At 38.7% G+C, this 25,392-nt stretch overlaps 1 protein-coding gene across 1 annotated transcript in view; it reads right to left on the reverse strand.

Annotated features, from left to right (window-relative positions):
- Positions 1-2,156: 2,156 nt before the first annotated feature.
- Positions 2,157-25,392, reverse strand: part of LOC114471128 (high-affinity choline transporter 1-like) — a 31,045-nt gene continuing 7,809 nt past the window's right edge. The window contains exons 2-8 of the mRNA XM_028459727.1: positions 17,132-17,245; positions 16,202-16,357; positions 14,098-14,246; positions 9,801-9,944; positions 4,482-4,635; positions 4,186-4,403; positions 2,157-3,381 (exon numbers count right to left, since the gene is read on the reverse strand). Of these exons, the coding sequence (XP_028315528.1) occupies positions 2,812-3,381; positions 4,186-4,403; positions 4,482-4,635; positions 9,801-9,944; positions 14,098-14,246; positions 16,202-16,357; positions 17,132-17,245 (1,505 nt within the window). The 3' untranslated portion in view covers positions 2,157-2,811. The remainder of the gene's footprint in view (positions 3,382-4,185; positions 4,404-4,481; positions 4,636-9,800; positions 9,945-14,097; positions 14,247-16,201; positions 16,358-17,131; positions 17,246-25,392) is intronic.

Here is a 25,392-nt window from a genome sequence, read left to right on the forward strand (position 1 = left end):
CAGTCTGAACAGGGAAAAGAAACGTGTTTTTGCACGATAATGTCTGGTCACTGGAAATGTGTGTTCGACTGCAAAAGTCCTCAGAATTTGTTCAAACTTTCTAAAGAAGAGTCTACTCGCCAGATGTGGTTGGAATTTATCTCTGGGAGCACGCGACACACCATCCAGCATCTGTTAGTCTGTGACCATCACTTTACAGAAGACTGCTTGGTGAACCTTCACCACTTCCAAAGTGGATTGTCCAGAAAATTGGCCAGTTTAGGTGACGTGATAGGTTCTCCACGTGACTTAAAGTTCCGTCAGTCTCGTTTTAGCTCATATTTATTTTTAGCTACCCCGCTAACCTTTTGATTTTAGCCCTAACCCTAAATCAGGAAATACACTAAAATGTTATTTCTTTCATATATGTAGCTCTAAAGGTAAATATGTTAAAATGAAAAAATGTGTTTAGAAGTACAGAAAAGTTCAAATTAGTCTCTTCAGGTGCTCCGTTGATATCTTTATATTCTGTTTTGGCCATATTTTTCAATCTGTTTCGATTTTTCTATTCTCCATTACGTTTTTTGAATTATTACGTCACAGTATTTGCAGCGGAACTGCCAAATTAGGACATCGACTCCAGGCCCAACACTTCGAGCAATCCGCCATTTTTATTTCTTGCTTTTATTTTGTAGTCCAAGCTCAAGGATGCCGAAGTTACGAGAGGATAAGTCAAAATGTTTGGTTGTTGGATGTAGTAACCCACACGCTTCATTACAACGTCTCCCAGCATCAGAACCTTTTCAAAGTGCCTGGTTGAGTTTTATTTTTCACAGAAATGTACCCACATCTGTGGGTAAGGTCATTTTTGTGTGCGCGAAGCACTTCAAGGATGACTGCTTCAGCAACCTCCACCAGTATAAAGAAGGATTTACCGAAAGACTTTGTCTGATTGAGGGTTCAATTCCTTCTATCTTTGGAGACGATGAACAGAGCACTTCGGTAAGCTGTAAATAACGCTAAAAAGTGTGATGATAAGACATCCCTGTCATTGTTTTGTTAGCATTAGCAGTTGCACCATCTTCATATGTTAGCGCTGTGTGCTCGTTTTAGATCCTTGATGATATGACCTACGTGATTTAATTTAAGTCTAAAGTTTTCATTAGTCATTTCATTTTGCTGTTTTTGTCTCCAAAAAGACTGTATTAAAATGCATTTCGTGATGTTAGCTTGGCACTAGCGTTAGCTCGGTGCTTGTGTTAGCTCACTTGTTAGGGTTCTGCAGGGTCATCATCTTCATTTTTATCTCGCTCCGCTGGGTCAGACTCTGGCTCGAACATGTAAGGCTGGATGGACAAGTCTTCTGTTGTTGACATTTTGTAAATAACGTGTGAATAAACATTTTCTGCGCCGCTACATAATCGTATCTCTTCTATCAAACTACAAAAATGGCCAAACAGGGTGGAGTTGAACCAAGTGTCACCTCTGCAACCTGGAGAGGGGGCGGGGTATGAAGTATCTCATTTGCATTTAAAGAGACCTCACCAAAACGAGTTGCTCTCAGAAGCACATCAGAAAAGGGGTAGAAAAGGGGCCTGTGGAGCTATAATAATGAGGAATTCAGACCCAAGCATTGCAGTTCCGCTTTATATAGACCACAACTGTATGATTTATATGTAGAAAGGAAGGATTTAAAAGCATGATTTGTCTCCTTTAATACACATTTTAAAGAATCTCATTTTTTAAATATGTAAAAATGAAACACTATTTGGTGCAGTGGTTTCCAACCTTTATTGGATCGTGAACTTCTTTTAACATCAGCAAACACACCATTAATCATCAGGTTGAACTGCACGGGACTTATAACACTACCCTGCGGCGTGCCGTTATGGATCCCAGACAACATACTCCCAACCCTCACTTAGATCTTATGATTTTGCAAAAGCTTGTCTCTCCACAGCATGTATAGGCCTGTTTAGTCCTTTCGCATTTCAGACTCCAACAATAAAAGAGAATCCATTGTACCCCAACCTAACCTGAAGCCATTTTTGAATATGGGTAAATCTACTTTCTTTCTTTACCACCCTTTTCATGTTATACTGCTTTTGTTTTGTGGTGGTTTCCCCTTTATCCTAATGTTGATGTGATGATGTGAAGAATTCTCCGCGGACACCTTCTTGATATAAACACAACATTTTATTAATACAGAGTGAAGATGAGTGTCTGAGTTAGACCCTCCATTGCAAGGTCCTGAGTGCAGCAGAGCTCAAAGCTACCTTGAGGAGAAAACAGCCAAAGACACGCATATATGGATCTGATCAGTTGTGTTGTTTCTATAGCCATCTCAACAACCAGAAAACTTTTTAAACTGGTGTTTCACCTCTCATTCATTAATCTCTAGCAGTTTATTGACATTCACAATGTTTCATGATGTAGGCGAAAGCCATCCTTTAGATAACATCACAATAAAACATGGTGTAGGTGTATACATGTAGTCTACAGAGTACACCTATAGTTTCTTCTTTCAAACCTTTCAATGTGGACCAGTATCACTGGGCAATGGATCTCTTCCAGCTTTAGCAGCATCGAAGGTGAGGTACACCCTGGATTGGTCACCAAAACAGTTTCCTTTTTTAGGGACACTTATACATTATTGTCTATTTGGGGCTGAGAATGTTCTACAATTTCATTGAGCAGATGCTTTTGTCCAAAGCGACGTAGAACACAAACAAGAATTTAGACCGGGGTAAGTGCAACAAGTGAACGAACTGTATAAAATGAGAGCAGAATGACAAAACTTGCTTAAAAGCTGTGTTATTTTGCTCTCACTTTTTACGTGTCTACACTATCAGTCCAGCCATGAGTCAATCTCACACCAGCTTCATTTTCATCTGTAGGATTCACCTCCTCTTGTGATTTCATGTCAACATTGCTCAATACTTCCAGTTGCAGTGACAGTTGGGATTTTTTCGCATTGAACACGTCCCATCTCTCAGGTAAATATCCTTTGTCAAAAAGCAGGAATGCCAGGTAGGAGAACAACAGTACACCAATGACAGTGGACAACATGCAGATACTCTTAACTGGAGCATGCTGGACATAAACACCATTCTCCAGTGCACATCCTGGGAGGTGGAGGACAACAGGTAGACCTATAGCTGGTTCTCCACTCAGCAGTCTCAACAGTAACCCAATCAGTAAGCCAGTCATGGAGCCATAGCCATTGGAGAAGTTAAAAAAGAGAACGCAAACCAACTGAGGGAAGATAATGGTGTAGGTTATGTCTGATCCCAAGATCCAGAAAACCATGACACTGTTGTGTAGGAAAGAGAGAGCTGTGCCAGCCAAGCCAACCAACACAACGGTTCCACGGATCACCCACTGGAGCTCCATTGCTGAGGCCTACGAGAAGAGGGAATAGTCACCACTTACTAACTCTAGTTGTCTCACATCCAGGGTTAGGGTCAATTATAATTGTAATCACACTATTGAGAATTAGTTTCAATTATTGTGTATTTGTAATTGGAAAAATTGTTTGCTGTTGTAATCATAATCTAATTGTAATTGAGTTCAGATGACTGACTTTGTAATTGTAATTGTTCTATGAAAACTGTCATTTACAATTTATTTAAATCCAAACCAGAAGAACCATGTTCCAGTTCTATGACTTACACATGGATAGTTAACAATTATTAAAATATGTTTCGTATCAAGTTTTCCCACTACCTATCACTTAAATCAAGGGATATATTAACAGAAAAACGGCTCAAACACTCATACAAAAAACATTAACACCAATATTTTCATGAATAAGGAACCCTAACAAGTTAACAAAGAGATGAAAAACGATAAATCATATTTTTAAGAGTATTTTACAGCTGATTTATGACATGGGTCAAAACTAACCCATTATCATAAAAGATGCTAACAGAAAGCTAACACAGGAGGAAGGTTAAGTTTTATGGGGTTATTTATTTCAGGCTCAGTAATTGTGATTAATTGTTTTTTAACTTTAGTAATTGAGAAAGTAATTGTAACTGACTTTCTGGGCAAAAACTATATTTGTAAATGTAATTTTAATTTGAGAAAATGCTGGTCAGAGTAATCATAACTGAGTTGTTTTTGAACATGGATAATTGAAGACATAATTGTAATTGAAAAATGTAATTGACCACAACCCACATCTCTCTATTAGCCACCTCCTACCTTCTTCCTCAGGATGCGCCTGTATATGTTGGTGGTGAAAACAGAGGTGGCTGACAGCAGAGCAGAATCAGTCGATGACATCACAGCAGCCGCTATGGCTCCAATACCAATGATAGAGATGTAGTTTGGAGTGAGATGCTGTAGAGCGATGGGCAGAATCAGACCAGCCTCTCCGCGCTCAAATGGAGAAGGGGAACCATATAGGGTTGAGTTCCAGTCTGATGTCAGAACATGCAAACGTCAGACAAACATTGAGTGTTTATCATATTGTCACTTTGTTCTACTTGATGCTTCACCCGTAGATGCAGCAGCAGCTCCGATCAACACTGATGGGATTCCAAGTATGAAAATGAGGGGAGCTGCAATGAAGCAGGTGATCCTGGCTGTGGATGATGATGAGGCTGACAGGGTCCGCTGGTGGAAGTCCTGATATCCCAAATTACCAAGACACTGAAAAAGACAAACAAATTAAGTGGTTACACCGAGTGCTGTCAAAAGATAAACAAGAAATTGTGATTAATTCATTGTGCTCCAGAATTAATGAATCTAAAAATTGCTGAGAAAAGCCTTCCACTTCAGGTTTTCATTTAAATTAATCACATTATTGTGGCAAATCAAAAGTTTGATTTATAACAAAGTGTCTTTATAAAGTCATTTATTGTTTTTAATAGACTTGAACAGATGCAGGCGTAGATATTTACATTCCACTGTATGTGAAACTAGTCCCCAGGGCTGCTGCCCCCTTTAGTTTAGACCATCAAGGGGAATATGTGTGTTATTTTGTTAATGTCCAATTAATAGAAAATAGAAAACATCAGGTCTATATCCTAGGTTCCTAAAGTGGGGTACGCAAATTGTCATAGGGGTAGATACCAGCCTGCTGCTGTTGCTGCCTTTGACAGACTGCCAGAATGCACCGCCACCGAGCAAAAAGAACCAATCAGAGCCAGGATTGTGTATGATGGACTGTCTGGCAGCTGTTGCGCACAGTCCCCGCCCCTTTCCTCCGTGGCCAAAACACAGCAATGGTCATAGCAAGATAGTGCCTGGAGCGCCATTTTTTTACAGTGTATGGTCTGGAGGAGTAGAAGATGAAATTTTCTGCTTGAAAGGTAATTACTGCTGCTGGATTTACAATATGTTTGATTTGTGATTGTTACACTAGAACGCTGTAGTGCATGTGTTGTTTGTTCGCGTGCGCGCTGCCATCACTGCAGCCTCCGTGTGGGCTGCTGTGAGTGACACTGTGTTGTTGCTGCTGCTACTGATAGATTGGTGTGTGCACATATAGAGAGAGAAGCGCTGCAGTAATATGCTTTTAACAGAGCTTATTATATTACTGTGATGTTGTTGTCGGGCTAATGTTAACTTGTTTGCCCCTCTGAGGGTGGGACTTTGGAGGCAGGGCAAGAGAGCAGCTGGGAGGGAGTGGGAGGGAGGGATCTGAAAGTTACAGACTGCACCTTTAAAAGGTCATTATGATCGTCCTATTTTGTGGTTCCCAAACATGTGGGCTTTGTTATTTACCACTGTGTAACCCATGTGAACTAGAAGCCCACTTCTTGTCATAGTTTTATTGTGATGGGCCCATTCTGCCTTTAAGATCCTTTGCCCCTCCCCCTCACTCTTGATTGCTCAGCTGCTGCTGCTATGGCTGCTCTCGCTGTGGTGTCGGAATGGTTGGCTTTTTGATGAAAAATAATCGGTTAAACAAACCATCCTTCAAAAATAACAGGACGGATATCTTCTTCTATAACCCCAACATCTCTTCACTCATCGGCGAGTCAATCCATGTTATATTTTTATTGCATTTTGAGTATTTGTGTCAATCAATCAATCAATCAATCAATCAATCAATCAATCAATCAGTCTTTTATTTATATAGCGCCAAATCATAACCAATGGTATCTCAAGACACTTTACAGTAGAGCAGTCTTAAGGACGGACTCTTCATTTTATGGATAAACACATATGCATATATACGTATATACACATACATATGTATCCCACACCCAACATGAATTCATCATGGCGGCAAGGAAAACCTTCTGTTAAGCAGCAGGAACCTTGTGTGGATCCCATTCCTATGATGAACAGCCATCCACGTTATGCTGTGTTGGGTGTGTGCAGAGGAGAGGGTGGAGACAGAGCCGCTGAGACTCTGTAACTCCACACTAAGGATCCCACGGACCTGCAAGACAAAAGCCAGAAGGAGTACAGGAGCAAACATACAAGGGAAGAAGCAGACATAGAGGGAGTGTTTGAGAGAGGAATGGGACCCTCTCCGGTCCCTCTCTAACCTAAATGACCTCTCTCTTAACGCCCTCTCCAACCTCTCTCCAACCGAGCATGCCAGACCCCCCCGGCAGTCTATGCCTATTGCATCTTAATTATGAGCTATGAGCTGGTTCCTAACTAAAAACTTTACCAAAGAGGAACGTTTTGAGCCTAACCTTAAAGGTAGAGCGGGTGTCTGCCCCCCGAACCGTGGTTGGTAGATGGTTCCAGAGAAGTGGGGCCTGATAACTGAAAGCTCTTCCTCCTATACTACTTTTAGAGACAAATGAAACAACGAGTAGTCCAGCATTTTGAGAGCGTAGTGTTCTGGGGGGATTGTATGGCACTACAAGCTCCTTGAGATATACTGGTGCCTGTCCATTTAGGGCTTTATAAGTAAGAAGAAGAATCTTCAATTCTATTCTATATTTTATGGGAAGCCAATGCAGAGAGGCTAATACAGGAGTAATGTGATCTCTTCTCCTAGTTTTAGTCAGTACACGTGCTGCAACATTTTGAACCAGCTGAAGTGTCTTAAGCGACTTGCTCGGGCAGCCTGCTAAAAGAGAATTACAATAATCCAGTCGAGAGGTAACAAAAGCATGGACTAGCTTTTCGGCGTCGCCCTGAGACAGGATAGATCTGATTTTAGCAATGTTACGGAGATGAAAGAAGGCAGTTCTTGAAGTTTGTTTTATGTGAGAGTTGAAGGATAAATCCTGATCAAATAGAACCCCAAGGTTTCTAACAGTTGCGCTTCGTGCCAGAGTAATACCATCTAGGGCAGTTAGGCTAGCATAGGTTTCTCTAAGGTGTCGTGGGCCCAGTACAATGACCTCAGTCTTGTCTGAGTTAAGAAGAAGAAAATTTTGGTCCATCCAGGCCCTAATGTCCTTTAGACAGGCCTCAAGTTTAGATAGCTGATTTGTCTCACCTGGCTTCATTGATACATACAGTTGGGTATCATCAGCATAGCAGTGAAAGTTAACAGAGTATTTTCTCATAACATTACCAAGGGGGATCATATAGATACAGAAGAGGATTGGACCTAGCACAGAGCCCTGAGGCACCCCGTAGCTTACTTTAGTGTACACAGAAGACTTATTATTCACGTGTACAAACTGGTACCTATCAGATTGGTAGGACTTAAACCAGTTTAGGGCAGTCCCTGTGATTCCAAGTAATTCCTCTAATCTCTCTAGTAGAATATAGTGATCTATAGTGTCAAAAGCTGCACTAAGATCTAATAAAACCAGCACTGAGAGTCGTCCTTCATCTGAAGCCCAGAGTAGATCATTAGTTACTTTAACTAAAGCAGTCTCTGTGCTGTGTTGAGCTCTAAAACCTGACTGGAAGTCCTCGAACAGGTTGTTGTTTTGAAGGAAGTCACAGAGCTGAGCCGCCACAACTTTTTCAAGAATCTTTGAAATAAAAGGAAGATCAGATATAGGCCTGTAGTTTGCTAAAGTGCTGGAATCAAGAGTAGGTTTTTTGAGAAGGGGTTTGATTACAGCTACTTTAAAGGACTGTGGCACGTAGCCTATTGATAGGCCTATATTTATTGTCTCCAACAAAGATGGGCAGACAAGGGGAACAACTTCTTTAAACAGCTTAGTTGGGATCGGATCTGAAAGGCAGGTCGATGGTTTGGAGGATGAAATAATAGAGTAAAATTCCTGAAGTCCTATATGTGTGAAACAGTTTAGGTTAGGGCTATTTACATTTAATGGTACAGCAGGCCCAGGTGAAGGCAGGGAGTGGCTAATTTTATCTCTAATCGTATGAATTTTATCATTAAAAAAATGTCATAAAGTCCTCACAGCTGAGGGCTAGAGGAATCATGGGCTCAATAGAGCTCTGACTTTGTGTTAGCCTGGCTACAGTGCTGAAAAGGTTCCTCGGATTATTTTTATTTTCTTCAATTAGTGAGGAATAGTATGTAGATCGACTATGTCGTAAGGCTGTCGTGTATTTACTGTGGCTTTCTTGCCAGAGTATTCGTGACTCCTCTGTTTTATTGGAGCGCCACATTCGCTCTAATTTACGGGTTGTTTGTTTGAGTGTGTGAGTTTCAGAGCTAAACCACGGAGCTTTCCTCTGACGTTTAATAGTTTTTTCCCTCAATGGGGCAATTGAGTCCAAGGTGGATTTTAGTAGACTAGCAGAGCTATCGACAAGCAGATCCAGTTGAGAGGGGTTATAATTAATATCATAGTTATTTATTGGATGGTGCACTGAGTTTAAGGCAGCAGGAATGGCCTCTTTAAATTTAGCCACAGCACTATTTGACAGATTTCTACTCGTAACTATTTTATTGCACAGTGCGAGATCCTCTAGGATAATGTTAAAAGATATTAAAAAGTGATCTGATAGCAGAGGATTTTCAGGGTAGACTTTTAGTTCATTAATATCAAGGCCATATGTTAGAACAAGATCAAGAGTATGATTTAAACGATGAGTAGCTTCATTAATAGTTTGAAAAAAGCCAACTGAGTCTATTAGGGACATAAAGGCTGAGCTCAGGCTATCACTATCCTTGTCCACATGGATATTAAAATCTCCTACTATCAGTATTTTATCAGAACTGAGGACTAAGTTTGATATAAACTCAGAGAATTCTGATAGAAATTCAGAATAAGGGCCTGGAGGACGGTAAATTATCGCAAATAAGACTGGCTGGCAGGTTTTTGATTCGATATGAGATAAATTTAGAATCAGGCTTTCAAAGGAAGTGTAACTGGCCTTTGGTTTAGGACAGATTAGGAGAGAGGAATGATAAATAGCTGCTACACCACCTCCACGGCCTATGTCTCGTGGCATATGAGTATTTAAATGACTGGGAGGAGTGGCTTCATTTAAACTAACATATTCGACACTAACATGTCGTGCCAGACTCCATTGAAATTCCTGCTAAAATAAGCTAGCATTAGCTCTGGAACACACATGGGTTGTCTGACCATTTGCACTTTTATTTAAATAATCCTTTTACTTTCTAATTTGTTACCAAAGCCAAATTGTTTTTTAGACAGTATTATATTAAGATAATACTTCGCTTTTTGTAGTTTTGATCGGTTTGGACGATCTCTGTTACTTCTTGAAATAAATGCCCAAGCGGCTATTTAGTTTTGAATAGGCTTCGACCTGTTGAATAAATTGGATATCTGTTGTGCAACAACTCCCAAACCTAAAGTAAAAATGTGTTTGCCTTGTAAACCTCAATTCGTAATTACTATTTCCATGTAAACACGAAGCAGAACACTTTCATTCTGAATAATTAATTCTGAATTCAAAAACATCATGTAACCGTGGTCAATCACATGAATGATTGAGGTCTTTACCAGTACAAGAAAGTTATCCAGCCACCTCCACAGCCTCTCCTCACCCACAGAGCTGATCCAGGGGGGCTGGTACGTGAAGTTGAAGGCCGTCTTGGTGATGTCAGCTGAGTGGGGGTTTATCAAGATGAAGGGGACACAAAGCCACTGCAGAATACACATGAGGCATGATTTACTAAATGTTTGTAAGCGTAAAAACATGTACTAATTTGGCAGCACGCAGTGAAGGTTTTAATCATTCAGGTTATGTTGATCCTGGTATCTTATGACTGAACTTGAAATTTTGCGTGAAGATTTTCATCCAAGAGGCTTCGTCAGTTCTGAAATGGAACTTGGTATTGGAGAGGATAAGGCATAGGCAGAGTTTGAGATTCATGCCAAGGATGGCAAAAGAAAAAATAGAATTAAATATATAGACTGTCTTGAGATTTGTGCCAACCACAATGTGTGTAACATGTACAATAACAGAAAAATTATAAGTGACATAATTGATAATGTTGACTACAAAAATTTGTGTCAACGCATTGTTTAATGTTATAAATTCATGATAAAATCAGGCCGACGGCCGCTTTCTGTTTCATTTTTGCTGCAGTACCATACATGAACTGCTGGGCGCAGTGTCACTTCTCCATTTACATTGTGAAGAACAACTGTGCAACAGAAGAAGAACCAACCTAAAGTCTCAACTGACTGCAGTTCAGGGCGGAGCTCATTGCTGCTCAACTTTGGCATGCTATTGGCTTTCAGTCCGCAGTTCAGGGCTTTGCTCAATGCAGTATGCTATATTAAAAAATAATCAGCATCTACATAAATTGTGCCATATAAACAATTTCATATGTTACATAATTCTCTAGGCATACAAAATAGATATGGGTTAGGGTAAGTCTGAACGCGATTGGTTTATTGAACGTTGAGCGCCGCCCTGAACTGCAGGCTGCAGTCAGGGGCTTCTCAAAAGTTTGGGACCATTTCACTGAAAACTTATACAACACACCAGAACTAACATCTGTGACTAACAGTAATATGTTAGAATCAAAGCTGAAGAAAACAATTTTTTAAAAATATTTTTGTCAAAAGAATTTTGAAAAACTGTAATAATCTTTTTATCACTACTAATACTTCAAAAATAAAGATAAAGATGGAGATAGAGATTATTTATTCATCCTGCCGTGGGGAAATTTACTGACAAAGTAAAAACAATCTAGAATGCAATGCTGCCTCACTCTGCTTTAAGTAGTGACAGCATCTCAAGGGTCAATTACATTTTTAAATCACGTATTCAACCATGTTCAATTACAACTCGATTATTATTACAGTGCCAATTAGAATTACAATAATCTTAAAGATTATGTAATCCTTTTCATATGTGTCTATTTTTCCAACCTCCTTCTTTAAGACAATGTAAATACATGCCTTGTTGGTTGGCAGACTTGGCTTAATGTCCTTGAATGGGAGAGGCATCTCACATTGCCCATTAGATTTATAATTTGGATTCCTCCCTCCATTAGAGATATGAAGCTCAAATCTTCCAGATAAAGGCGAGCATCTTCCATGTTTTTTTTTTATTATAATTTTTTTTGCATGAAGTATGTTTTAAGTGTCCTTTTCACAGCTGGTAGGCAGTGATACATGATTCTTTAACTTGGATATGGCAGATAAAACGAGCTTAATGTTAGCATGAGCAGGTAAATGTAGCTGGCATTATTTTGACAATTTCTGTAGCGTTAATTTTACATCTATCTATCCCCTGCTACTCCAGTTAATCCCTATTTGATGCTTGTTTAAAGCACTCAGTTGAACTTGTATGTTCTCTCTTACAAACACTATCTTTGTGTGTATTCAGCAGAAATGAATCCCTCTGTGTCAGTTTTGAAATTGTATGTTCCTATTGTTCACTGGACACCTGCGAGCCTTCTGTGGCCAGACATGGTTGCCTCCTTAAAACTGATGAGCACATCTTAAACATTTCACGTGTACTCTCACACGTTCTTCTGCCTGACTTCATCTAGATTTAGTTACACAGTTTCATGTTGCCCATCCTCAGCAGTTTCAGAGTGAGGCTGTTGTGAATGGACGTCGTCTGACTGCTCTGTCAAGAAGTAAATCTAAATAGCGCAATCAAAACTGGCAATGTTATCGCCTGAATTTTGAAAAAACACTCAAATATCGCTAAAAAGTGTTTACACTTTCATGAGGAGGATTTTCAGATGTTTCAATCTTGAAATGTATTGGAAAAACGCAGTGTAGACACTTTTTCCGCAATTACATGTCACAGATCACAGGTCACGTGACCAGGTACGAGACATTTCTTTGCATCATACTTGAGAAAAATGTAAAAAATGAATGCGTAGTGTTACAATGAAGCAATATCACACGAGAGGTCATGCTGTTGTGCAGAAATATCAGCACTGGTGTGATTTGGTCCTAGATGATCACACCAGTGCTAATATTTCAGTACAACAGCATGACTTCGGGTGTGATATTGCTGTTTTATACAGTTAGTTCCGAGCATGTGATTTAATTGGACGACAGACATTCCACTGGAGCTTCTTACGGATCATATCACTCCACTGTACAGGTGTTAGAAATACCATTAATTACCATTACATCTTGGGCTACACACCACAATACACCATCATTACATTCACACTGCAGGTCTTAATGCACAATTTGGATTTTTTCCAAAACATCAAAATTTTTATGTGTGGTGGTTCATATTTATTACATATAAAATGCATCTTCAATCAGTTTGGAGTATGAACGGAATGCGTCCCTGAAGTGACGCGCATGTGCAGATGAGGTCCTAAGGTGACCCATGACCCCACGGTGTTTACAGAAGTACATATGGAGGCATCCAGTGAAGGACTGTGTGTCGTGCTGAGAAATGTTCTTTTAAACAGAAGTCAGCACTTCATAACTTTAAGGAGAGTGGAAATAAAAGAGAGCCAGGTTTATGGCTCCAGCTGTTTGCTGTGATGGCTGCTACATCTTTACAGCTGAGGGTTTGGATTCAGAGTCAGAGTCAACAGTGGTGGGATAGGGATGACAGCGGCTTCAATGATGCAGAGTTCATTAAAATTGGAATTGTGTTGTTCAGGCTGTCTTTAAATACCCCCGCTTTAACAGATCGGATACAGGTCGCACATGGGCAAAAAAGATTGGATTTTGGTTGCATTTGCCTGGAGTGTGAACGTAACCTTTGTGCTCTCAACTCCGGCCTGAGACAGATTGATATGATATGATCTGTAAGAAGTCCAGGTGCTGTTGTTGCTATATTTCAGCGCTCTTGGAATGTCTGTTGTCCAATCAAATTACTTGGTCGTAACTCACTGTTGTATAATTACATTTGGAGCGTCCATCTTCCTGCAGCGAAGTCTTGTGAGATGAGATTTCACGAGAGTTACGAGACTTCTGCCCAAAACAACCTTCAATGGAAACACTTTCAAAGTGCAATTATACTTTGTTGAATATTTATAAATATTGCTTTTATTTTTATGGAAACAGCTAGTTAGGCAGGCAAGCTAGTCAACCATTGGGAGCAACTTAGTGTGTTGTCCATGGGGACACTGACACATAGACAGGTAAAGTTCTGAGATCGAACCCCCAACCTCTCAATCAGAAGATGACCCCTCTACCGCCTGAGCCACACATTGTTTTGAGAGATGACCTGATTTTTGGCACAGTCTTTTAGCTTGTACAAACGTGACTCTGCAGCTTGGTTCTAAGAGCAGCTACACAGTCAACATTCATTGGACATGAAAATATGTGCCTTTGGGGAAAATGTGTCAAATAAGTCAAACACAAAGAATGGTGCGTTATAGGGCAATGGTGGCATGGAAGTACTGCCACTATTTTTCTAAAAGAGTTAGACTATTCATTTTCACTGAAGAATAGGAATTATTATATAATGAAACTATGTATTGTGGGCTGCATCTTGATATGTAATGTATGACATCACTTTATACCTGGATGTTTTGCATACAGGCAGAGTTTTATTTTTATCCAATTGTTAGTTTACTTTAATTCTTGTATTTCAGTTAACGTTGTTATGTATGTACAACAAACTGATTTGATAATATTTACACAGAAAAGAAAATATAGCTCAAAATAACCATAACAGGCTTTGGTTATTTTTAGCTGTATTTTATATTCTGTGTGAATATTGTTTGTACATCTTATCAAATCTGTTTGTTGTACTGTACTGTTAATAACTACTGCTTTTGCAATATAGCAAATGGGGATCTAAATTAAACAAACAAACAAACAAACCTCTTACTACATTTGGAAAAAAGAAACTCACCATACTGAAGAATATGAGTGTTAGCTGGATGATGTCTGTGTATGCTACAGAATAAAGGCCTCCCATTAATGTGTAGATGATAGCAACAGCAGCTGAAATCCAAATGCAAAGCGTGTAGGACAAGTCCAGTGTCACACTTATTGCTGCTCCTGCAAAAGCAAACAGGGAGACATTCACATCCTGTTCTGCGTGAATACACACTGCAACATTAAGTGATTTTGATTTCTTCTTCTGTCTCATTTTTTACAACAACTATAAGATGAAAGTGACAAAGAACGCAAAGATTGACAATCATTTTTACAGCATACATTCTCGCTATGAAAGTATTCACATAGAACATAATTTGCAATGGAAATATTTGGACAAGTAGGAAAGGAAAGGTGTGCCCCACAGAAACAAATATAATGAATAACTAGGCAAGACCCGTATTCGCCAGATGAATACGTACAGTATTTGGCAATTGAAAATTGTCAAAAATGACAACCAGTATCTGGATTTGTTGACAAGTTATAGAATGCAGGAAAACCAGAAGACTGACCTTGACCTTAAATTTGACCTTCACATCTTTGACATTGCCCCTATGATATGAGATATTTGTCATTTGTGCTGCATTAATAGACTAGGGGGAGTTTTAGAACTAAGTAAATAAGTAATGTTTATTTATATCCGAGAAAGCCCCAAGGAGCCAAGGACCCAACGCACCCCGCCACCGACCCCCACCCCCAACCCCAAGTTCCCTCACCAACATCCACCCCCCCTACCTCCACCCACACCCCCGCACCCAACCCCCCAAGGGGAGGGCCCAGAAAGCCCCCCGCCCGAGACCCTAGCGGAGGAGCCAAGGCCCACACCCAGCAGATGGCCAGAGGGCAGCCAACAGGCGCCCGCCGGCAGGCCCAAAGGCAGCAGGGACCAGAATAGAAGCAGCACCGGGAGCAGCCCGCCCAGGAACGACGACCACATCTCCAGCCACCTAGGGCATCAAGGGGACGCTACGAGTTGCCCCGCCGGCCAGCATGGACAACGCCCGAGCACCCCAGAGCGCCCCAGGTCACCCTTTATCAATGCCGCCCGCGCGATGAGCCTAAGTTATTGCTAAAGTCAGGGGGGGCGATACGATATTGATATTGGATATCGGTCCGATATCAGCTAGAAAAACGAATATCGGATTTTATCGGACTGCATCTAAAATCTTCGACATATATTATATTATATTTATTCAACTGTAGAACTGTAGATATTGTGTTGAAGGTTAAAATGTATGTAACCAATTGGTTAATAATAAATGGGTCAGTTTTTCTCATACCTGCTGTTGCTGACTGTTGTTCTCTAACATCGCTTGATCAAGCCTTTTCTAACATTCCACACTACAAAATAAGTAATAAAAGTATGTATGATTCGTGCTGATATTGTATTGTATTGATATAGGTATCGGCCAATACCCAAGGCTGCAGTATCAGTATCGTATCGGAAGTGAAAAAGTTGTATCGGGAAATCCCTATTAATTACGTTTTTTTTTTTTTTTTAAAAGTAAATTGTCACATTTCTTCATCCAACCGTTACTGAGTACATAAGTATTTTTGTTACTACAAAAACTGAAATGACCAGACAACAATCAAATGCATCACGTCATAGACGACCAAACAGATTAAACATAATGCACTACGCCAAAACAGCATTAAATGCCGGATATTTTCTCAGTTTTATAGTTCATAAATGTAGCCTGAGAATTAATTAATGTTATTTTATTTAAAAAAAGAATTGTACATTTTTACAAAGCTTTTATTTGATACAGATATCTTTGTGGAAAATAAATTAAATTGCAACTGTGCAAGATTTGATCTCTTCCTTTTTAAGTTTATACACAAGATGTTTACTGTATGTACAGTAAGGGAGCATTGCAAGATTTATTACCAAAAATAAATGTGGGCGGTCAAAGTAACTAGTAACTTTTACTTTAAATACTTTTTAATTGAGCTACTTTTTATTCGTACTTGAGTATGTTATGTATGACGTACTTGTAGTTGAGTACAATTTCAATCAAATAACCGTACTTCTACTTGAGGATATATCAGTACTCTTTACACCTCTGGGAGTTACTTACCTAAGCCGATCAGCGTCCCAGTCACCCAGATGATGTCGGATACAAGCAGGCCCACAGACAGAATAGCACTCAGCAGGTTTCCATACTTGATCTGGAATGGATCCATCATGGTCACGTAATTTTTGTCTCGCATTGATTTAGCAAAGAAAAGTCCACCTCAAAAAACAAACACAGACACACACACACACACACACACACACACACACAGATATTTTATTGGATAAGATGATCCCGTGGATGACATCACAAGGTTCAGGAAAAGAGTTAGGAGACTTCCTAAAAGAGTTAGGGAAAGGTCATCACGTTGTTTTGACAATCAGATGCAGTTCCACTTAGTGACGTAGTCCGATGGCGGCAAAGGTTTGTGTTGTTTAGCCTGGTGATAAGCCACACCCACTTCCTTACTTTTTGTAAGAAAGTGGGTATGGTAATGCCGCCGTTTCTGCTCACTTCCTCGGTTCGAAAGAAACCGAACCAATCAGAGCCGTACAGTATCTCCTGCTCCAGTTAGTGTCAAAACAAACATGGCGCCTGCCACGGAGAAGATGTTCAGAGTTGTGCTCTGCTGTGTTTTTCCAAAAATGGACTACTAAAAGTGCATTCATAACACTATCCACCGTGCCTCTAAATGCTGATGTAATCTCAAATACCACAAGGTTTGAATCCAAAATCCAAAATAAGTATGATTTTACATTCATGCAAGATATTGGCCTACATAACGTTGTAGGCATACAAGTGTACAACCACACAAAGCATTCCTAGGTAAATAATGTATGTTGAATAAAACATAATGTAGCTAAAAATGTCACTGATCCCTTTTTCTTGAATGACAGAGTGCTCTGTTATCAGTCTTCGTGAGTTTCCCTGAACGCTCGGATGAGTGGGTCCCTTTAAACGTTGTTGCCGCAAGGAATTGTGATAGTCTCTTACCAATAATAAAGGAAAGTGCTGCTGTTACTGGCATCACTGCCCAGGTCAGTCCCATTGTTGGAGTGTACACGGCCTCTGTGAGGCCAACGATGAAGCCTCCTCCCACAAATGTAGCTGCACACAAAATGGACAGCAGATTAGCTTAGACTTCAAAACTTCTACAGACTGTAATAGAAGCCTAATCATCTTAATTTAGCAAATAGCAAGTGGTTTTCATTTCAGTCTTCCTCCAGCTAGACAAAATGTCATTAAAATAGATAAAAAAAAATAAAATTAACGTTTAATGAAAAAGGTAAAATTTGTGATTATTCTTCTTTAAAACTCATTAAAAAGACATAAAATGTACACTTTACATATATTAGAACAGCAGTGACAAAGTAATAATAATATATAACAAAAGCTTAAATATATACAGTATATATATATATATATATATATATATATATATATATACATATATATATATATATATATATTGTGACATCATGCCCCCTCAGGGGGTGCAATCCACTATTTGAGAACCCGTCTAAGGAGGAACACGGACAGTGTTGCCAACTTGGCGTCTTTTTCGCAAAATCTGGCGACTTCTCACTTCTTCTTGGTGACTGTTTTTGTCAAAAGCTACTAGCTACAAATCTAGCTACTTTTCCCGGTGTTATTTGAGACTTTTGTGATATTTTTTCAGACTCTGACCTGAAAGCATGTATTGCTCTGCAGCAGTGTTTCCAACTCCTCAGTAAGGAAAGTAGCTATTGGCTGTCAAAAATGCGCTAGAAGTCGCTTAAAGACATCATTGCCTAATTAGCATAATTGACCATTTGCATGTAATTGTAATGGACGCTGCAGGAGAAGAATGACCTCGTGGGAGAGATGAAAAGTTAGTAAAAAAAAAACACTGTAAATATGTTTAGAACTACAAATGAACTTTTTTCTGTTGATATTGTTATGGCAATTATTATATTCATCATCATATCGTCAAAAGTGTGTTCACATGTACAATTTGTCATGCATTACTCTTTACACTTTTGAACAGCTGAGTCATGTTAGATTGTGTTGTATCCACAGTGAAGGCCAAACTCAAACTCACATGCAGATATACAGTACATGCACACACACTATCAAGGACAGATACCGGGTGACGCCATCTCCGAATAATCAGAACAAACTGACTTGACCTCCTCCCTGCCTTCTCCTTCTTATCTCTCGAGGTGGGGGTAGAACAGTTAAACTGTGTAGAAATGTGTGTGTGAAGAACTTTTTAGTCAGTCTTGCTTTTTTCCTCTGGCCGGAGCTTTTTGACCATCCTGCTTCCTTTCGCCCAACAGGATGGGACACTTCTTTTTTTGTACTTCTTTTCATTTAGTTTTATAATAAATCCTTTTTTTTTTATAAAATCATCATTCTCTGACTGGACATCATCATTCAGCACAGAGCATAATTCATGTCACCAAATGAGGTCAACCGCAAATTTGCCGGACAATATATAGGGAAGTCCCTGCTGAAATGTCAATGGAGGAAGTTAAAGAAAAACATACGGGGGGGAAAGATAAAAGAGGCTAGGCGTTTGCAAGTGACCCGAGATAAAGAGAGAAGGGATAGTGAATCTGTGCTTTTGGATTTTGAGGAAGTAATGATGCCAAAGAAGGTATCTGCGGGCTTTTTAAGCGACAATGTCCGGGATTATGTGCCAGGGCCGGTTAGGTGTTATAAGTGTCAGAGATACAAAGGTATGTAAAAGGAAGTGCAGATATGGTCGGTGTGGTGAGGATCATGAATATTCTGAATGCAGTAAAGAGCAAACTGTGGCGGGGATCATAGTGTGGCTTATAGGGGGTGTGAGGTGTTAAAAAAGCAGAAAGAAATTCAGCAGGTAAGAGATCATCAGAAAGTCACTTATGTGATGTGATGTGTGGTGAAGGGAGATCTAAAGAAGTTGGTCATTTTCATAACAGCTGCAATAAATTCAACTATGGATGTGAAATCAAAGTCAAAGAATTAAAATAATTGTCAAGGCTGCAGAATGTAATCTGGGCCTGAGTGGACTTACTTAGGAGGTAATCAAAGACCTGCATTATCAAACCAGATCAGAGAGGCCATGTGCATGATATTTTTAAATGGTTAAATGGTAAATGGACTTGATTTTATATAGCGCTGTATCACCACACTGAAGCAGTCTCAAAGCACTTTACATATCAGCTCATTCACCCAATCACTCTCACATTCACACACCAGTGGGACAGGACTGCCATGCAAGGCGCTAGTCGACCACTGGGAGCAACTTAGGGTTCAGTGTCTTGCCCAAGGACACTTCGACACATAGTCAGGTACTGGGATCGAACCCCCAACCTCTCGATCAGAAGACGACCCTGAGCCACAGTAATGTTTTCTTAATTTTAGTCTTTAATAGTTTTTTGTTACAATTGAATGCTAGGAGTCTGGCTAATGGCCAGGAGCTAAAGAAATACACTGATGATTTGCCCAGTAAACCGGAGTTGGTTTGTATTCAGGAAAAATGGCTTCAGTCTAGGTTGAATTTTGTAATCCAAGGATATATTGCTATAAGATGTGACAGGACTGAAGGTGGTGGTGGGGGATGTGCAACGTTTATGAGGTGGAGGTTCCTTTTAGGGAGTTGGGCATGGGAAAGGATCAAGAGTATGTGTCTGTGGAAATCTGGGCAAGAGAAGGTGAGGTTGTAGTTAGGGATGTCCCGACTTTTTCACTTTCAATATTATACCAATATTGCAGCCTTTCGTATCGGGCGATACCAATATTGATCTGATGCGATATCAGCACAAATCATACATACTTTTATTATTTATTTTGTAGTGTGGAATGTTAGAAAAGGCTTGATCAAATTTTACTCAGGGAACAATAGTCAGCAACAGTAGGTTACTTTGTTGGAGTGTGAACCACAGTCACCAATGGATAGAAGTGCTGGAGCGGAAAATTTTTATCGGTGATTTTGAGAGGGGTCCAGCTGCAGAACCTCCATGCCCAGGTCCTCCATGCTCAGCTCCAGAAGCTCACCCTCCATATATGGGCTCCTGCACAGCAGCTTTTCTCCTGAAGGTGTCAGTAATGCAACATGTTGGGTGCCAACTGCCGTCTTCTATTGTTTAGACGACACAGTAGTGGTACGTGTTTTTTTCTCGGATCAGCCTTTCTCAGAACATGGTAGGTAAAGAGTTTTGTTTATGTTGAATTATCGCTAAAATTATTAATCCTCAACGTTCGCAGTGTTCAGATGAGAGGGGTCCAGCTACAGACTATTACTATTAGTTTCTTCAGATGATCTGTCAATGTAAAATACAATAACGACATTAGCACAAAGCATTTTTTTAAATGAGGCCGAGCTAACGTGGACTATTTTTTCTTATAGGTACAATTTTAAAGCTTTCAATTAGCTTTGAAATTAGTTATGATATTGAGTAATTTTAATGTCATGCCATTGAAATTAGTTGCAAGGGTTAATTTTGATACCAGTAGATTGTAATAACAGTCGTAATCGAGTGCGTTTTTATAATAACGGTTTCACAGTTTACGCTGGGAAATATAAAAATATCGTTTGAGTTATTATTGCATTTGTGTGTCCATTAAAAAAGGATGGCATGGTTTGTCTGGTTTAGCAGAGGTTCGTCATAATGTAAATTAAAACTATACACGTTTTAAATGTAGATTTGAAGGTTTTGCGTCGATTGTTAGATAGAAATCATATGATACACGGATACGTGGACCATTCTTTCTTTGGTTATTTAGTTTCAAAACCAAATAAATTAAAAAAATGGATTGTTTTTCTGTTTTCTGTTTTTTAAAACCAAAAACAGGAAAATGGAAAAACAAAATTCAAACAAAACAATGTGTTTATGATTTGTTTTAAGTTTAAGATTTGTTTTTGTCTTTTTTAAAATGTACAGTTGATTTTATATCTATACCAGAAAATATCTGGTTTTGAAACGAAATAACCGAAGAATTATTGTTGTAGAATTAAAGCAACTTTTTTCCAAATGAACCAAGTTCACTCACTGATGCTTAAAGTTTTGAACGTTTTTTTTTTCAGGTGCATGTTTCAATTTTCAAAAAAGACGTCAAACCTGAGGTGAGCTGCTGCACAACATGCTGCAAGCAGTATCACTGCCCCATTTGCCCAAAACTACAGTCATTTAAGTTATATAAATTGGAGAAACACTTTGATGCCCATGGGAAAAATGCAATAGCATTTAAAGGTAAGATTCATATGCACACAGACAGCCTATTGTGTAAATGCACATCTGATATCAATGCTGATTTTAAAAAAAATTGCTCCTATTAGTTATGCAAGTTATTTTTGTCCTTGTTTTATTCTTTGTCTGTAGTAATCATTTTATTTTGCTTCCATTTTTAGATATGGTGATTTACTGTTGCACTTTACAGTGCAGAGATGTGGGTCATATGGAAGTACACCTCAATATGTGCAGCCGTGCCCAATGCCTACCTACCTCTACTGAACCTATCCTAGTCACTCCTTCTCCTTCCCAACCTGCTTCAATAGCTGCACCAGTTCCCCCCACTCTTTCACCTAAAGTACAGTCTAAAATGGTCAAATATCCTCTTATTGTTCTGAAAAATGTCCCTACACATGTCCAAAAGAAACACAACACCATCACCTTCAAGAGGAACCTGGTAGACTACGCTCCTCTCATCATCAATGGTGACCTGGTGGAGAAAGTATCATCCTTCAGGTTCCTGGGTGTTCACATCCAGGAGGAGCTCTCCTGGGCCACCATCAGACCCATCCTCTCTGACCCCTCCCACCCTGCTTCCCTCAGAAGGAGATACAGATCAATTAAAGCTCCACCTCCAGAATGGCAAACAGTTTGTATCCCTGGGCCATGAGAACCCTGAACAAAAAGTAATCTTTTTCCTCCCATGACTCAAACTACATATGCAATAATCCTCATCAAATTTATTTATCTCCTAACTGGTCACTTTATATTTTTATATTGTGTGTATGGTAATGTATATAGTTTGCTGAGTAGTTTTTTAGTATTATATATTTATACGTCTTTCCTTTTCCAGTATTTTATTTAAGTGTGTGTTTTATGTCATTCTTGAAGATCACCTTAATGTTGTACATGTGTACAATGACAATAAAAGCTTCTATTCTTAAGGGGAGTTTTTTCTCCACTGTAGCTGATGCTTGTTTATGTGGAATTGTTGTTTTTTCTTAATTTTATTTTTTGTTTTGAGCACTATGATGTCACTTTTTCTTTTAGTTGGCTTTTTATGAATAAAGTTAAATTAAATTAAATAGACACAAAACAGATGTCTTCCTTAAGTTTCATCATGTTTACAGCCCATAGTATTTGATTAATATTGTTTTATGTTGGTCTTACATAACTTAATTTGTACTTTTTTTAACATTACTAAATATTGCTGTTTGTCAACCATTTATTTGTGTCTTTAGTTAGAAAATTATTATCCATAATACTTGCTTATAACTTAAACACAGCTGGTTTGATACTTCTTTGGAACAAAATTGTAGGATGGTTTTTGTAACATTTACTGTTAGTGCTTAAGTTTTAGTGGTTTGTTTTAGTTTTTGTATCTGGCATTGTATACTTAATAGGTTAATAACAGTATGCCTATTCACAACTGTAACAAAATGTACATTTTTGTATATTTTACTGATGTTAATATTAGATTTATGATATATTTAGCAATAACTATATTCCTTGAGGTCTACTTTTACTAGATCTGTGCTACAAGCTTTGCTTTTACTTAAAGACAATATACAGTGATTAACACGCTGTGTGATTCTGCATATGGTTCATTATTTCTAGTGTAATGTTAATGCAGATGTGCATAAATTATGAGCATGAGACACCATCCTAGTAAAACCTTAAAATTGCAACTTTTTAAAAAAATAACATACGTAAAACATTAACACAAATTGTCTAATGTAAAACCACGTCTTGAACGTTTTGATATTGTTTCATAAAACAATTAGCTCTGAACTGTAAGAATTACTTTAATCACAAAAAAACACACATATATACAGTATATATGTAAAGATACTATACCTAACTGTGACACAGTTATCATAAAACGGACTTAATGAAATATTTTACCTTTATGTGTTGCACTTAAAGTTTTAATGTATTCACAATGCTGTGAATCTTTAAACATTGAATTTATCCTACATTTATCCCTGTTTTAAGGTATCCGGTTAACAAAGGTATTAAAACGCAGAGAAACCTTTGGTTAACAAAAGTATTAAAACACAGATAAACCTTCCGGAAATGCCTAGCCAACATGGCTATGCTATCGGTTTTATTTTGTATTTTTTTCTAAATTTCCTGATGTCACTTCCGGAGCTGAGCGTGGAGGATCTGGGCATGGAGGTTCTGCAGCTGGACCCTCTTGGTGATTTTAGATACAGTCCGATAAAATCCAATATTCGTTTTCTGGCTGATATCAGACCGATATCAATATCGGATCGGCACACTTCTAATTGTAGTGATTAATTATTACAATACTTGTAAAAGGTTGGACCTGGATAAGCTGCTGCAAACAGTACATTGTGGGGAGGAACCAGTAATAACTTTAATGGGAATGTGCTGGAGCAGCTGTTGGAGGACAAGAGTATGGTCCGTTTAAATGATGGAATGATGGAGAACTGCCTAGTTCATGATGTTAGATCAGAAACAATTTTCTTCAACTGTTCCATTGACTGTCACCCCTCCATGGTTGTTCTCGGCAGTTGTGTTTGAAGAGTCAGTTGAAAGAGGATCACTGCCTACCACAATGACTCAGGGCCTAATGACCTTAACACCAAAGCCTAAAAAAGACCCTTTATTACTGTACAACTGGCATCCAATTTCATTACTCTATAATGATTATAAAATGTTTGCTGCAATATTTGCTTCTTGAATTAAAATAGTCTTACCAACAATTATTGATGAATGCCAGTCACGGTTTATGCGTAATAGGCATATCTCTAACAACATCAGATTCATTCTCCATATACTTGACTACAGTGAGCTTGTGCAGGACAAGAGTCTGATCCTCTTTGAGGATTTTTATAAAGCCTTTAATTTACTTGAACATAGATTTATGTTCTCAGCAATCAAAAACTATGGTCTGCCAAGGGTGCCTTCTGTCCCCGTATATTTTTCTCATAGCTGTACAATTTCTGAATCTACAACTCAAAAACAGTATTCTTAAAGATCTCTCTATTGCCAATAATGAAACAAAAATTAGTCAGCTGGCAGTTGACACTGTTCTGTTTCTGAAAGACGGCTCTCAGGTCCCTGCTGCACTCAACCTGATTCAGATATTTTCAAAGGCCTCAGGTCTGACGGTAAATGTTAATAAATGTGTGTTATTACCTGTTAAAGACTGTTCTGAAACCTTGATATGTGGCATTCCAGTTAAAACCTTGGTGACATATCTGGGCATTACTATAATAAAAGACTTGCTTACAAGAAGTACTGAACATTTCAACCCAATGATCAAAAAACCCAGACTGTCTTAAATCGCTGGTTGCAGAGGAACCTGTCTCTTACAGGCAGAGTTCTGCTGTCCAAAGGTTTATCTCGTCTGACCTACGCTGCTCAGGTTCTTGATGTGGAGCCTTCAGTTTGTAAGAAAGCATATCAAGTATTGACTTTTTTTTTTATGGAAAAACAAAACTCATTATGAAAGAAAAACTGTGGTTTTAAACCCATATGACAAAGGAGGCCTGAGTTTAATAGGTTTTGCATCTCTCAATAGTACTTATAAACTAAACTGGATTAGGCAACACCTCTTGAATCCTTCTTCAATTTAGAACTTCATTCCACATTTTATTTTCTCTCAATTAGGTGGCTTAATATTCATGTTTTGTAATTGGACACTGATTTTCAAACATAACTGTTCTCCACATAAAAGTTATACTTGGAATAAACAATATACTGTATTGTATTCAAAATCAAGTCTACTGTATATACTCTGGTGTAGAAATGGAACTGGTGTAGAAATGGAATCTTAGATATTAGTCCGCTTTTTATTGATAGTGGAATTCTTTATAGTTAAGCTATGTTGTGTAAATGTTCAGATTTCATAGCTCATGTGTCAGTGTGTCAGGAAAACTTATCTTCTTCTCCAGCTGCAATTTTCACACTGGGCTAAAGTTGTACCCTACATTCAATGGGGCTATACATGGGTCCTTACACAAAAATATTGTCTTACAAATAAAGTGAAAGAAATCTCATGTTAAATATTACACAGATTCTATCCTG

Source organism: Gouania willdenowi, chromosome 10, assembly GCF_900634775.1.
Source record: "Gouania willdenowi chromosome 10, fGouWil2.1, whole genome shotgun sequence".
NCBI lineage: Eukaryota > Metazoa > Chordata > Actinopteri > Blenniiformes > Gobiesocidae > Gouania > Gouania willdenowi.